Source organism: Halichoerus grypus, chromosome 5, assembly GCF_964656455.1.
Source record: "Halichoerus grypus chromosome 5, mHalGry1.hap1.1, whole genome shotgun sequence".
NCBI lineage: Eukaryota > Metazoa > Chordata > Mammalia > Carnivora > Phocidae > Halichoerus > Halichoerus grypus.
In genome coordinates this window covers 127,500,377-127,516,871 of record NC_135716.1, presented here as the reverse complement: position 1 = coordinate 127,516,871, position 16,495 = coordinate 127,500,377, and the positions used below count along the sequence as shown (strand labels likewise).

Here is a 16,495-nt window from a genome sequence, read left to right as displayed (position 1 = left end):
TAAATTTAAATGGAATATATGACATAGAAATAATATTTTAAATAAATATATACCTGCCCAGTAACTGCCTGAAAATTTCCCACATCTTTTATTCCAAATCATTTTATGTGCCCTAACTTGTGAGACCACTCTCTCTTTCACTTTGACCTTGGTTAGAAAAGCCAAGAAAAGTCTCTTCCTCAGAAGTTGCAGGTACTATATTATGGTCAGTTTTGCTACTTGTCCCTCTTACTTACTTCTCTTTATCAGGGCTATTGCAATCTGTGATTTAGCACATGCAGGCTAATGCAAGAGAACATTTTCTTGGCCTAACCACAGAATGTTGAATATCATTTCAGTGAAACTTCCTAATCTTGCTTTCTCAGGGAATGCCCATTGCCCAACTCTAGATCTATTTAATCCTACCTATATTTCAGGGCCAAATCTCATTTCTGTCTTCTGAACTCTGCCACTTAGCAGTGGAGAATATACTATATGAGAATATTCATTTATTTTTTTCATGTTTGATGTTTGGCACAACTAATACAAATAAGTTGATGGCAGAGTATCCTACCTTATCTCCCCAATTACAATGTTGAGAGATTCTTGCAAGATAAATTTTCTCTATTTGCAAATGCCAGCCATTGGAAAGGAATACAGGAAACAAAGAGAGAGGAAAAGACAACTAACCAAAGGATAAGTAGATTGATGTGGTAGCAGATATTTCAGCAAAATTATCTTCACATCCCCACAAAATATGTAATCTTCACATATTTCATGATTTATATTTCTACTGTATCCCATTATATAGTATACAGCTTATATTTCTATTACATCCCATTATATGAGAGAAATTCAATGTTTTCACTGATATTTTTAAGTTTAATAAAAGAAAACTATCTGCATTAAACAACGATTAATAAGAACTTTATTGATTAGCTATTTATACGGTGAATTTAAAATAAAAAATAAAAGCACTGATTTAAATTATGCTAAATATTATAATATTGCCATAGAGTATGTGGTATTTTCCCTAAAACTAGTTTAAATAGTCCATAAAATACCATTTTGATAGAGAATACAAAAATGTATATTATTGGAAATTTGCTTTATCACCGATTTTCTTATCTATTTTTAATATTCAAATAGTAAAGAAAAGAAAACATACCTCATGTTTTTCCGAACTAAGAAACCACGTATCCATCTTTGAACTATCAAAACTGGTGAATTATGAGCCAGAATTTCATTAATTTTTGAAATAATATGCTTGATATTATTAATTTCATCATCATAGGTTGATCCCTGTATAAAGAAAATATATTTAATATTTATATTTCATGAAAGTATTTCCAAGGAACATTTTAAAATTGCTAGTCTAATAATATAAACTATTAAAATGTTCACAAGTGTCTTGTAGGCATAATAGTTAAATAATAAATACATTTTCATATCTATTTCATTAGATCATAATATCAAGAATTAGTAGCACAAAATACTTTCAATTTTCTACACAAAATGCAAGACCCATGATGATAAATTTCTTCATTCTAGATTCTTTTCCCAATCTGATACCATAAATATAAAATTTTGACCATAATCATGTTGATCTTTAAAAGGTGGTGGCATGAATAGGTATCCAATGAAACTCTAAAAGTATTCTGTGGTTTCCCATAGGAAACTGACATATGTTGGATTCACAGAATAATTTACAGTAGTTCAAAATTTTGTTGCAGCTTAACTACAATGTTGGACACTTTTATTAGGATACAGCTCATTCCCATGGAGAGAAATATTCTATAGTGCCTTTAAAGAAATTATCTCTAAGATCTGTTCCTGCAAAATTTTAGATTTGGGATCATAGACTCCCTACATCCCACTGATCATTTGACTGGTTAGAAATAAAGCTACTTTACTTATGTTTTGAATGTAAGGATTATACATTAAAAACCTAAAACTTATATTGTTTGTAAGGCACCCACCCTGAAAATTACCAACTCCATCACTTCATGTCCCCTTTTCGGCCTATACCCTCAATCAGCTTTGTACTGCCAGGAAAAAAAAAAAATCACAAAGCCTTGCAAATTAGTGCTACTTTAGATTTATATTTACAAACATTCATTGCTAATTAGCAAATGCTTTACTTGGCCCTGGCTTGCTTCCATTTCCAACAGGAGCTATTGCAAGTGTTCAGTACTGTTCTCAATACTCTTTAAGCCTTTTCCCTAGAACTCCCTAAACATCTCTTCACAGAGCAAACAGGGTCATAAAGTCTGAACTCCATCAAATAACTCTCCTCCAATCCCTAAATTTAACTATATTCCCATTTAACTATATTCCTATCTATTCTGAGTAGAAATGCCTTCTATTCAATCTTTTCTTTTTTTTTTTTTTTTTTATCTATTTGACAGAGAGAGAGACAGTGAGAGAGGGAACACAAGCAGGGGGAGTGGGAGAGGGAGAAGCAGGCTTCCTGCCCAGCAGGGAGCCCCATGCGGGGCTTGATCCCAGGACCGTGGGACCATGACCCGAGCTGAACGCAGACGCCCAACGACTGAGCCACCCAGGTGCCCCTCTATTCAATCTTAAAACAAGAAATATTTCCCTTCCTGTCCAAGAAAGGCACTCCATTGCTGTTAAGTCCCATCTCTCTCTGTTTCACTATTATCTTCTACTGTCACTATCCCTTTACCCATTAATATAATGTAGCCTTTACCATCTTTAAAATGCACCCATATAAACAATCACACTTATCGCAACCCTCCATCCTTTGTATTTAACTTTCATTAAGAGCCTAAATTCTTGAGATAGAATTCCATATTTGCTGTCCCTACCTTCTCCTTTCCTATATCTCAATCCACTGGATTTTACCCCTACCAAAGTGTCTGATAATTTTACATTGGATATTCCTCCTTCAAATACTTCCCTTGGCTTCCATAAACCACTCCTCCTAGTTTTCCTGTAACTCCTGTTTCCTCCTGGTCTTTTTAAATACCTATTCACACCCTGCCTAATGTTACAATGAAAGGATTCTCTCTATTTGTCTCTTCTCAATTTGAACACACTCTCCAGATGATTGTATCCAATTCATAGCTTCAATATTTACCTATGTGCTGATGATTCCCAGATTTCTAGCTTTAGGCCTGAACTCTCTCTGTTGAGCTAAAGAACAATATTATCAAACTGATACCCAGTTAAATTCAGCTTTCCCAAACATGAATCTTCCTTCTTAAACTGCTTTCTCATATGCTCTTAGTAAATGGTACTAGTGCCCATAGTTACTTAACTCAGAAGTCCTGGAACCATCCTAAGCTCTTTTTTCCTACGCTTCTTTATACCCAAATGTTGCTAGATCCTGTATATTCAATATCCCAATATCTGTCTGACTTCTCCATTTTCTTCTAATCTCTGCCATTGCTTTATTGCATGTCTTTATCACTTTCTTAACTTGCTAAAAATGTCCTGATATCTGATATAATCCCCATTCCCCCCACTTCCTTTGAATCATAATATGCACTATTGCTAGAGTGAACTTTCCAAAATGCAAATCTGATCATATGGCATCCCTACTTCATATATTTCATGGACACATCACTCAAAGATCAATTACACATTTCTTGACTTGGAACATAAAATTCTTGATCTAGTCCCTTTTTACCTCAATCTCATCTCCCTTTGCCCTACATAAGCTACTTTCCACAATGGCAATATCCAGCCACTTATACCCCTGAAAATTGCCTGATAATCAAACCTCCATGCTTTTTACAGATACCATTCCAGTTTCTTGACTGCCTTTATCAATTATTTATCTCACTATCTTAGTCTTTTGGAGATTCAACTCTTTCCTCCAAGAAGCCTTTCTTGACATTAATTTGAGTTCAATATCCTATAATATTATCCTTTGCAGCACTCATTTGTCATACTTGACAATCCTGAGTTTTACCTGAGACCTCTGATCCTAGAAAACAGGAAGGGTTAAGAAATCTCCTCACCCCTTCATTTCAGAAAATGGTATACTCCAAAGAAGCACCCTTCCTCCATATTACTTAGATATTACCCATCGATGCCCCTCTAGTTTACCTATGACAAGGACCTGACACAGACTCTCTAAATTCCCATTGGCCTTTTAATGATTAAACTGCTTTGTCCCCACTGATCAATCAGAGCAAAATGCTTGTTAACCAAATTTTGGTTAAGATCCTCTCCTTCCCCTAGGCCCCTGAACTTTGGCCCTGAGCCACCATATAACTCCTTTAATGGCCCCTCCTGAGATAGGCAACTCCCAAGATAAAACATTCCCTGATCTATGGTCAGATCATGCCACTCTGTTTCATCCTACTTACCCATACCAGTTCTTTCCAGTCTTATTTACTCTTCCCAAGGGAAAAAAAAAACCTTTTTTGACTAACCTTAATGATGTTTGAAGATTGCTGATCAATTAGAGCATCCCCCCTATTGCAATGGCCCTTTTCCCTCCCTTGCAATAATCCTTTTGAATAAAGTCTCTCCTAAGTCTTCATTTGTCTTTTATTTGACAAGTTTATGCTATGACACAATTATTGGTCTATCTTTCCCACTTGCAACATAAACTCACTAAGTTTAACAAATCTTTCTTTATCCTACATCTCTAGGACTAAGTAAACTACAGGTCTGTAACTGGCATTCAATTATTAGTTGACTATTAAATCACTAAGTAATGGTAACTTATACATTGTGATATTTGGTCTCCAAGTTTGATTTGGCATTGTCAACCTATTTTTATAATTCAACTCTTACTTGGCTGCAGTAACATCATACTCCTAATTTTTCTACCTTTTAAATTTTTATTTCAAATAAAAATTTTATTTTTATTTGCTGGTTCCTTTTCTTTTTCAAAATATTTAACTATTTAAATATTGGTATAATTTAGGCTTTTTTCTTTTTCATCTCTGCTAATTATCCTCAAATGATCACCTTCTTTGCTACATCTTACTATCCCATATATGCTGATAATCCACACAATTCTATCTCCTATTAGGAATTACCTCTTAAATTACAGATCTATAAAATAAAATTCCAATTCTATTTCTCTACTTACCTGTCAAAAACTGAAATAATTGAAGCACTTGGGTGGCATAGTCAGTTAAGCATCTGACTCTTGGTTTCAGCTCAGGTCATGATCTCAGGGTTGTGAGATTGAGCCCTGCAGTCCAGCTCCATGCTCAGTGCAGAGTCGGCTTAAGGCTTTCTCTCCCTCTGCCCCTCCCTTTCATGCTCTCTCTAAAATAAATAAATAAATCTTATAAAAAGGAGGGGGGGCACCTGGTTGACTCAGTCTGTTGAGCCTCTGACTCTTGGTTTTGGCTCAGGTCCTGATCTCAGTGTTGAAATCCAGCCCCGCATTGGGCTCTGCACTCAGCATGGAGTCAGCTTGAGATTCTCTCTTTCCCTCTCCCTTTTGCCCTTCCCCTTGCTCTCACTCTCAAAATAAATAATAAAATCTTAAAAAAAAATTGAATTATCTCACCCATTTGAAAATATCCCCAATCCATATCCCATACTGTATTACATATGTAATCACTAACACTATTCTTCACCTTGTCATCTAAGTAATAAATTCACATTCCTTTCCCTCTTCCCTTTACCATCCAATAAATTCACTGATTTCTCTCAAACAAATATCTCTTCAATCTGTTCCCTATAAACTATACCCTCTACCTTACAAATCAGTTATAAACCGGGCCTAACCCTCACTAATTTCTTTATATTTAATTTCCCTCCACTCCAAAATTACAGAATATATGATGATTTTTCTAGTATGAAAATTGGATCATGTTAAATTGTTAAGTATTTCCCCAAGATCTTACAAGATAAAGCCTTGTCTCCCTAGTATCACACATAATATCCTTTGCCATAATAATCCTGTTTTTGTCTCCAGCATCATTTGACATGCCCAACCATGTATTCTAAACTATAACACTAAATTACTTCTTGTCAGTTGATTATGCCAAGCTCTAGCACTACCTCTGTGCCTTTGCAAATGCTTTTTACTCTGCCTCACATGCTGTACAGTTGCCAACACCTCAATTTGCCTAATGATTTATATTAAAAAATCTCATCTGAAGTATACTTTGTTTTTTCCTTCTATGACCAGAAAGGTGAACTTCAAAGATTTTTAAAGAAAACATATGTAGTTCTTTCACAGATTTTGCTCCATACTAAGATCCATGACATTTGAAAAAAAAATTATTCCTTTGGTTATTATTTCTCCTTAATTTGCTTTATTTTCTCTACTAAAATTCCTGTTCATGTATACTAGATATCCTGGAACTCACCTCCATGTTTTATATTTTTTTCTCATAATTTTCATGTATATATTCTCAATTTGTTAAAGCCATTCTGTCAATGGCCAGCCTTCTCATATTGAGTTTTCTATTACGTTTTCAACTACTCTGGTTAAGTTATGTGGCTGAGACTAAGGTCCTTTCTGAAGTTCCTGATTGCCCTATCACAGAGGAGTCCTGCCTCATACCAGTGTGCTTATTCATTGTTACCCTGCCTGTACTAGGGTTTGTTTAAAAAGAAAACCACAGACGCAAGATAGTCACTTATGCCAGGCCAAGTCACCGAACTGGGGCTTAATACCTAACCTATAGTTTCAACCTCCACCAGAAATGTAGACGTAACCAGTCAGGAATTTTCTGGTCAGCACCAATGAGGTAATCTGTCACATGGGCCTGCTTCTCTTCCAGAGAAAGATGAAGTACTACCTAATAAGATCCCCTGCCTGTTCTTCTATCTATGGAAAGGTGAACTTGCCTGGAACAATCCTTTCTTTCTTTTTGCTAATAACTTCTTCGCCCTACCCTACTTCCTATAAAAACTTTCCATTTTGTACAACTCCTCCTTGGAGCTCCTGTCTACCTGCTAAATTGGATGCTAACTGATTCAAGAGTCACTTAATAAAGCCAATTAGATCTTCGAATATACTCAGTTGAATTTTGCTTTTTAACAAGCCTTTCCATGAAATTTATTCTGTGACTTGTAACAATGGTCCTATCTGCCACTGTTCCACTATTACCCTTGACAAATAAAAGGACCTGCAGAATCTCCTCTCCTTCATGTTGTTTGCTTATACATATCAGGAATAATAGCATAAAGCTAGGCAGAGCTAGTTTCTGCCTTTGACTCAGTTCCATCTTCACTGTATCCGAAAAACAATCTTCACTATGATTAAAAGTACTTTTATGAAATAATCTTTTATTTAAATGTTATTCTTTATTGGTTTCCAGAATAGATGTGATTTCCTTTAATCCTTATGTTTCTTTGTTCATCGCACTTGGGCTCATGGTGTATGTATGTGTGTGTTCAGGATAGCAAAATATGCCACCCCAAAATATCATTGTAATAGTTCAAGATGTGCCTCCCCAAAATGCACCCCAGTGGTATATGGATTATTTTGAGTAGTAGGCACTTAAAAAACAGCAAAGTCAGGGAGAGGCTTATGCCAAACTTCCCATATCTAACCTAAAGCCAGATCCTTCACAAGCCATTCAACTGCCATAAATCCACTCCCCAGGAGTTTCAACAACAAGGGAGATAGAGTTTTATCACAAAAGAGGAGGTTAGGAGATAAGAGTAGGAGAGGGTACCACATCCAGATCTTTCTCACAAACTCCCATCATTCTTCTAAGGACCCATTTATCTTTCCTAAAAATCATTTCCTTTCTCATAAGAGGTCTACATCCTCCCTCCCTTTTCCCTATTAATGCTACTTAAACATGAATTCTAAGCTATCTCAAGGAGTTACTCATTTTTCCCCTGGGTATCTCCCATGTATAAATGAGAGAGATAAATGTTAGTAAACTTCTGTTTGTTTTTCTCTTGTTAATTTGCATTTTATTACAAAGGTCTCAGCCAAGAATTCAAGATAGTAGGAGGTTTTCCTCCCCTATAGTAGCTTGGGACCCCGGAGGTTGAGTGCATAGATAAGAAGTGAGGGAAGAATACAAAAGGGAATTTAGATGACTAGGCTTAAAAGTGGTCCTGGTCCGGCTTACCCATAATCTGGTGATGGGTATTAAAGAGGGCACGTTCTGCATGGAGCACTGGGTGTTATACGCAAATAATGAATCATGGAACACTACATCAAAAACTAATGATGTAATGTATGGCGATTAACATAACATAATAAAAAAAAAAAAGTGGTCCTGGTCAAATGCTATAGTTGTCACCAGCAGAGAACCATTAAGCTCATATTGCAGTTTACACCAATGAGTCCCGCTTACTGCCAAAGCATGAATAATTCCTTCTCTTTAAAGAGAGAAACGGAATAATCATCAGCTGTGGGCAAGGTTAGTGTCCTTGCCAGAGAACAAGTAACCTCTAGACAATAGGCTTTCTGATGTCCTAAAACAATTATCTTGTAAAATGCCCATAAAGATAACACTGCAAACGTGTACAAATGCCATAAACCATTTGATATCTGAGGACAAATGGATGTATCCTATTTGTAAGGGAAAGTAATGCATTTCCTCCACTAGAGGAGTGATGACTCTGGAGAAAAACTGCCTGGGTTTAAATCCTAGTTCTACCACTTACTAGCTATGTGATCTAGGGTAAGTAACCTATCTCTCCCCTGTTCATCATCTGTAAAATAGAGATAACAATGGTACTACCTCATTGGGTTGTAAATGAATATTTGTAAAGCACTTAGAATAGAGGCTCACACATTTCAAGCATCTAAACAATGTTATCTGCCAACAGTTTTATAGTCATACTTAAAATGATATATAGTTTTAGAGTTTACAAAACATTTCTATATACCTTACTTAATGCACAAAAAATTAGTCTAAAGGAATTTACTAAGCAATTTATCCAGACTAACACAATGCAAAATTATGAAATCAATAAATTAACTATGAAAGATAATTAGTCTAATATTTTCAATCCAATAAAGGGAATTAAAGTATTACAGTAAAAGTGTAGCAAAGAACAACATATGCTTACACATAAAAAAAATTCAACAATCAAGAAAATAGATGGTACAAGAGTGAAATATATATACTCTACAGCTTGCTATTGTAACTCTGAGATGAAAATGTGGCTATTGCTAACCCTGGTATAAACCGTAATGAAGCATTTCAAAAGAATAGTAAGGACTTTCATAATATGACTCAGATGGAAGAGAGTACTTTGTGTTCTAACAAGAAGAGTAGTTTAGAAAACAAATTCTAAAATTATATTGTATTCAAAATGTACATAATTATGCAAAAAAGATCCCCAATTATTTTGATATTCTAAATACCTTCATACTTAAATTTGTTTTTTATCCTATTATAATGTTTTTATTTCTTCTATACATGTATCTGGTTGATAGGTCTATCTTTTTCTATTCCATTTGTGATTTTTCCCATCAGAATTTCCTAATTTGGCACATACTTCCCAACATATTTGAAAAATGTAAATTGTACTAATCCTATAAGTATTTATTTCAAATAAAGTAAACCCACACAGTTTTTACCTTTTTATTCCATCAGAAAGCACATTAATGATATACTCACTTTAATATTCAGATGAAACAGTAGAAATCTATGTGAAACTCCCTAAAATAAGATTTGTATTATTTTAAATCAGTATTCCTTAGGATTACTTGGCAAACATTTTGGGAACACTCTACAGTCTATTTTCAAGTTTAAAAAAATTCACCTGAGTCAAGTACCATTAAATGACTTAAAATAAAATTTAGAATCATACTAATAGAACAGTACAGAAATTTCAGGAAAGAAGAAAAGCAAATACAAGATAAAAATACCCTACTCAAATTTCCATGACTCAAATTAACTGTTATCATTTTAAAAATATTCATTTTCAAATACTTTCCCAACTCTGTAACTTTCTTTTCATTAACTGGACAGGGTCTTTTACAGAGAGATAAAAATTTTTATTTTATTTTATTTTATTTTTTTTTTTTAAGATTTTTTATTTATTTATTTGAGAGAGAGAGAATGAGAGACAGAGAGCATGAGAGGGAGGAGGGTCAGAGGGAGAAGCAGACTCCCTGTCGAGCAGGGAGCCCGATGCGGGACTCGATCCTGGGACTCCAGGATCATGAGCTGGGCCGAAGGCAGTCGCTTAACCAACTGAGCCACCCAGGCGCCCCTTGAGAGATAAAAATTTTTAATTTTGATGAAGTTCAGTTTATCATTTTTTTTTCCTTTTAAAGATTATGCTTTTGGTGTCAGGCCTAAGAATATTTTTCCTACCCCTACATCCCCAAAATCTCCTTTTTCTTTCTAAAAGTTTTACAGTTTTAAGTTGTACATTTAAATCCCTGATCCATTTTGAGTTAATTTTTGTATGGGGTGTGAAACTTAGGTTGAGCCTCATTTGTGTGTGGGTGTATGGATACCCAATTACTCCAGCAACATTTATGGAAAAGGCTATATTTTCTCCATCACATTACTTTCACCTTTGTCAAAATTCAATTGAAGATATTGTGTGAACTTATTTTTAGGTTTTCTGACTTGTTCCATTGATCTATGTCTCACCAATACCACATAGTCTTGATTACTGTAGCCATATAAATATCAAAATCAGGTAAACGGATTCCTATCACTTTACTGTTTTTTCAAAGTTGTTTTAATCATTCGAATTCCTTTACCTTTCCATAAAAAGTTTAGAGTGTTCTTGTTTATACCTACAGAAAATTCTACAAGATTTTGATAGGAATTGCATTAACCCTGTATATCAATTTGGGGAGAATTGAAATACTATGCTGAATATTCTAATTCATGAATATGCTATGTCTTTCCAATTATTTAGATCTTTGATTTTTTTATCAGCGTTTTATAGTATTCAACATACAAGTTCTATACAAGTATTGTTAGACATACCTAAGTATTTCATCTTTTTGAGTGATTATAAATTATAGTATATTAATTTTGGTGTCCATGGGTAGTATATAGAAATGTGATTGATTTTTGCATGTTTACCTAACATACTGTGGCCTTACTAAGCTCACTTTTTACTTCTAAGAGATTTTTTTGGTGGATTCTTTGGGATTACTTACATAGGTCATCATTTCATCTGCAAATAGTTTTATTTCTTCTTTTTTATCTGCATGTCTTTTCTTTTTTTCATCTTACTGCACTAGCTAGACTTTCCAGCATTATGTTGACATGAGAAGAGATGGTGGGCACCCTTGCTTCATTCCCTCTCTTGGGGAGAAAATATTCAGTCTTTCACCATTAAGCCTAATGTTAACTGTTAGGTTTTATTTGATGTTCTTCATAAACAAGAGGAAGTTCTCTATACCTATTTTTCTGAGGTGTTTTGTTTTGTTTTGTTTTGATCATGAATAGATGTTGAACTTGGCCAAATACTTTTTCTCCATTAAGTGATAGATATTTGATATATTTTTTCTTTAGCCTTTTGATATGATAAAATGCATTCATTGATTTTCAAATATTGAGAAAGCCTTGTATCCCTGGAATAAGCACCATTTGCTCATGGTATACTGTTATTGTCATATACTGCTGAATTCTATTTGTTAACATTTTGTTAAAGATTTTTATGCTTATATTCATGAGGGTTACTGGTCTGTTCTCTTTTTTGGTACTGTCTTTGGTTTTGGTATCAAGGTACTATTAATTTTATAAAATGGTGAAGTGTTCCTTTTTATTTTCTAGAAGAAACAAAATTTTATATGTTTGGGAGAATTCTTTAATGCAACTATCTGGGACTGGACATTTCTTTTTTTGAGTTTAAAGTTATAAACTCAATTTCCTTCATAAAGGACTATTCAAAATTATCTATTTCATATTGGATGAGTTTTGTTGTTGTTGTTTTTGCATGAAATGGTCCATTCATCTAAACTGTTAAGTTTATGTGTAGTGTTTTTGTAGTATTCTCTTCTTTTGATGTCTACAAGGTCTGTAGTGATATCCCTTGTTTTGTTCCTGACATTGGTAATTTGCATCTTCTCTCTTTTCTTCTCCATCAGTCTTGCTAGAGGTTTGTCAATTTTATTGATCTTTTCAAAGAACGAGATCTATGTTTTACTAATTTTCTCATTTTTTGTTTTTCATTTCACTGACATCTGCTCCTATCTTTATCATTTCCTTCTTTCTGCTTATTTGGGTTTATTTTGCTCTTGTTTTTCTAGGTTCTTGAGAGGGGATTCTCAGACTGTTGATTTGAGGATTTTCCTCTGTTCCTATATATGCATTTAATACTAAAAATTTCCCTCTCAGCATTGCTTTAGCTGTGTCCCACAGATTTTGGTAGCTTGTATTTTTATTTTAATTAATTTTTTCACTTGATACTACATCTTCGATCTATGGATTTATTAGAAGTGTATTGCTTAGTTTTCAAGTGTATGGGGATTTTCCTCTTATTTTTCTGTAGTCAGAGAACACACCCTATATAATTCAAATTATTTTAAATTTGTTGAGGTTTGTCCTATGAAACAGGAAATGACCTACACGATTAAACATTTGAAAAGAATGTCTATTCTGCTGTTGCTGGTGGAATGTTCTATAAATGTCAGTTAGATTTTGTTGGCTGATAGGGTTATAGAGTTTTTTCAATATATAGTAGTTGTAATTATTGAGAGGAATTTTGATGTTTCCAAATATAATCATGTATTTATCTATTTCTCATTTCAGTTTTATCAATTTTTGCTTCACATATTTTGTAGTTCTATTGTTTGGTGCATTCACATTTAAGATTACTATGTCTTCTTAGTGGTTTGAACCTTTTATTATTATATGTCCCTCCCTGCCTCTGAAAATTTTCTTTACTCTGAAGTTTACTTTATCTGATGTTAAGATAGCCAATCAGTCCTGTTTTCCTTTGATTAGTTTTGGTATGATAAATCTTTGTCCATCCTTTTATTTTCAACATGCTTATATCATTGTATTTGAAGTTTCATGTAGACAACATACACTTGAGTCATATTTTTAAATCCACTTGGCCAATATCTTTCAATTGGTACATTTGGGCCATTTAAGTTTAATATAAATTTTAATGTAATTACTGATAAAATAGGACTTAAGTCTGCCATTTTATATTATGTTTTCTGTTTGTTTTCTCTGCTTTTCATCTGTTTTCTTATTCTTACTTTCCTACTAAAGAATTTGAGAACTCCATTTATATTTATCTATAGTGTTTTTTGTGCATTCTTTTTAGAACTCTCTTATACACACACACACACACTCATAGTCAAAAGATGTCACCAATTTACTTACTCAAATTAAGTGTAGAAGCCTTACCTTTATTTACAGCTCTTTTTAAGAATTTTCTTAAGTATTTCTTATACATATATTTAGAACATCAGTGTTATGATTTATCAGATATATTATTTGCCAATATTTTCTCCAATTTTGTCAGTTGCCTTTCATTTTGTCGATAGTTTCCTTTGCTGTACAGAAGCTGTTTAGTTTAGGTCTGTTAATATTTGCTTTATATATTTAAGTGCTTCTATGCTGAATGTATATTTACAAATGCATATCCTCTTGTTGGACTGACCCCTTTATCACTGTAATAACCTTCTTTGTCTCTTATTACAGCCTTTGACTTAAAGTTTATTTTGTGTAAGTATAGCTACCCCTGCTTTCTTTGGGTTTCTATTTACATGGAATATCTGTTTCCATTTGCCTGGAATATCTGTTCTTTTTATTTTTCAGCATATTTTCTCTGTTGTTCACATTAATTGATTTCTATTATTCTATCTTCCCTTTTCCATCACTCTTTAATCTTCCTCCTCTATTCTGCTGTTAAGTTCATCCACTGAGCTTTTTTATTTTGGTTATTGTATTTTTGATTTCTCAAATTACCATGTTTCTTTTTATCTATTACATTGTTGAAGCTTTCTATTTGTATGTTTCAAGTATTTTTATAATTGATCATTGAAGCATTTTAATGATAGCTGCTTAAAAAATTTATCAGAAAAGTTTAAACAACGCAAGCATCTCAGGATTAGCATCTATTGACTGTCTCTTTTCATTCAGTTTAAGATCTTCCTACTTCTTTGTATGTTGAGTGACTACTGATTGAAACATAGACATTTTTGTATTATGTTCTAAAACTTTTAATCTCATTTAAACCTTGCTTTAGCTGGCTTTCTCTGATATTGCTCCGGCAGGGGAAATGGAGGTCACTAACTTCTTACTTCCAGGGGTAGGTAGAAGTCCAGATTCACCACCATTCAAGCCTCTATTAACCTCCAACTGGGAGTGGGCTTCTCATTAGTTCTGCATAGAAGTGGGAGATTCCACTTTCATGTGGTCTTCATTGACATGGCTATGAGGGTGGCCTTCTGAAATAGTGAAAGTCCTGATCTTAGGCTTCCTGTGACACCATCCCAATGGATATTAGGTTGCCTCATTAAAGCTTCATGAGGATGGAAAGTCTAGGCTCTCCACTCAGCCTCTGCTGGCATGGGTGGAAGTGGAACCAAATGTTTTCTATGGTTTCGACCGGAGTAGAGTGGTTATTATCTGAAAGTTAACTGTCTTAATAGCCTGAATCTTTCTTGGTTGTTTAGCTGGAGAGAGTAGGCATTTTGGTATTTTGTTTGTTTGGTTGCATCCTTTGGCTTTTAGGTTACTGACTTCTTTAGCTTTAATTTTAGGATATATGTAAAAAACAAACAAACAGAAACAGCAAAACAGGGAATTCATTCACCACTGTGTCATTGCTCAGATTCTGATTGTCCTAGCCAGTCAGCCTCCGCTCTTCACCATTCAGTCTTTTAATGTTTGTTTCATATATAATGTCCAAGGAATTTATGTAAGATATAATATATACAGGCATACCTTGTTTTATTATACTTTGCTTTATTGCACTTTACAAATACTGCATTTTTTTTTTTAACAAATTAAAGATTGTGGTAACCTTGCAATAAGCAAGTGTATTGGCGTCATTTTTCCCACACCACATTTTGGTAATTCTCACCAGATTTCAAACTTTTTCATTATTATATTTGTTATGGTGATCTGTGATCAATGATTACAACTCACTGTAAACTCAGATGATGGTTAGCATTTTTTAGCAGTAATGTATTTCATTAAGGTTTCATACACTTTTTTATGCATAATAGTACAGTATTATTACACATTTAACAGATTACAGTATAAACTTCTATATGCACTGGAAAACAAAAAAAATTTGACTTGCTTTAGTGTATTTGCTTTATTGCATTGGTCTGACATGAAAACTGCAATATCTCCAAGGTATGCCTGTAGTATTACATAATGCATTATATCATAAATAATAACTATATAACACATATAATGTCCAAGGAATTGAATTATACTTTGCAAGAGAAACACATGTACTCTATCTTCCTAGAAGTGGAACCCTATATGCTTATTTTTATTTATTTTTATTTTTTATTATGTTATGTTAATCACCATACATTACATCATTAGTTTTTGATGTAGTGTTCCATGATTCATTGTTTGCGTTTAACACCCTGTGCTCCATTCAATACATGCCCTCTTTAATACCCATCACCAGGCTAACCCACCCCCTACACCCCTCCCCTCTAGAACCCTCAGTTTGTTATATGCTTATTTTTTAACAAAATAGTTTATTGAGATAAATATGTTCTCCCTGTACTGTAATTATTTTCTGTTTAGTCTTAAATTTCCAAAAATATGCGTATGTTTTTGTATAATACCATTTTGTATATTAATGTTCAAAAACTTTCTTTATTGTAGCTATTATTTTTTCCATCAATTGAAAAGTTCCTATTTATGCCATTTAACGTTTTCTGTGATAAATTCTACATTAAGACTAATGTTAAGTCTTTTGCTTTATTCTACTTAATATATATTTGCTTAGCTTTTCATTTTACTTTCTCTGTATTACCTTAATTTTTGGACTTGTCTTGCGAATAGCCATCTTGATTTTGTATTTACACTTATAATAAATTTATAATTATTTATATTTACTTATAATCATATCACATTCATAAATGTAAATATATAGAAATTTTTACAAATATAGTTTTGACACTATTTTATAATTTTTGTATGTCATACAGGCTATATTTTCTTTTTTATCTTTTTTATTTTAAAAAAGCAAAAATATAAATTTTACAAACATATAATCTGCCTTATCTATTAAGTCAAGCATAAATTCACTTTCAAATATCTACTCGGTTGTTATATTTATGCATTTTTATTTTTCTTTTGATACTTACCTTGGAATTAAGAAAAAAGTGGATACTAAACGTTTGATCTAAAAATATCTACCTTGGGGGAGGAGCTAAGATAGTGGAATAGCAGGAAGAACCTAGGCTTGCCTCTCCCTCAAACACAGCTAGATAAATATCAAATCATTCTGTATACACAAGAAATCTATTGAGCACTGACAGAACAAACTGCACAACAACAGGGAGAGAAGAGGCCACAATATGGAAGGTAGGAGGTACAGAGATGTGGTTTGGGGGGAGAAAGGGAATGTGGATGCTGTGGAGGGGAGGGAGTCCTGTCACAGAGAGATGCAAGAGAGAGAGAGAGGAGTGCACAGG

At 33.6% G+C, this 16,495-nt stretch overlaps 1 protein-coding gene across 1 annotated transcript in view; it reads right to left on the bottom strand.

The window, feature by feature from the left end:
• The window catches only part of LRRIQ3 (leucine rich repeats and IQ motif containing 3), a 193,398-nt gene that overhangs the window by 136,042 nt on the left and 40,861 nt on the right, over positions 1–16,495 (bottom strand). The window contains exon 4 of the mRNA XM_036084757.2: positions 1,148–1,281. Coding sequence (XP_035940650.2) covers positions 1,148–1,281 — 134 coding nt within the window. The remainder of the gene's footprint in view (positions 1–1,147; positions 1,282–16,495) is intronic.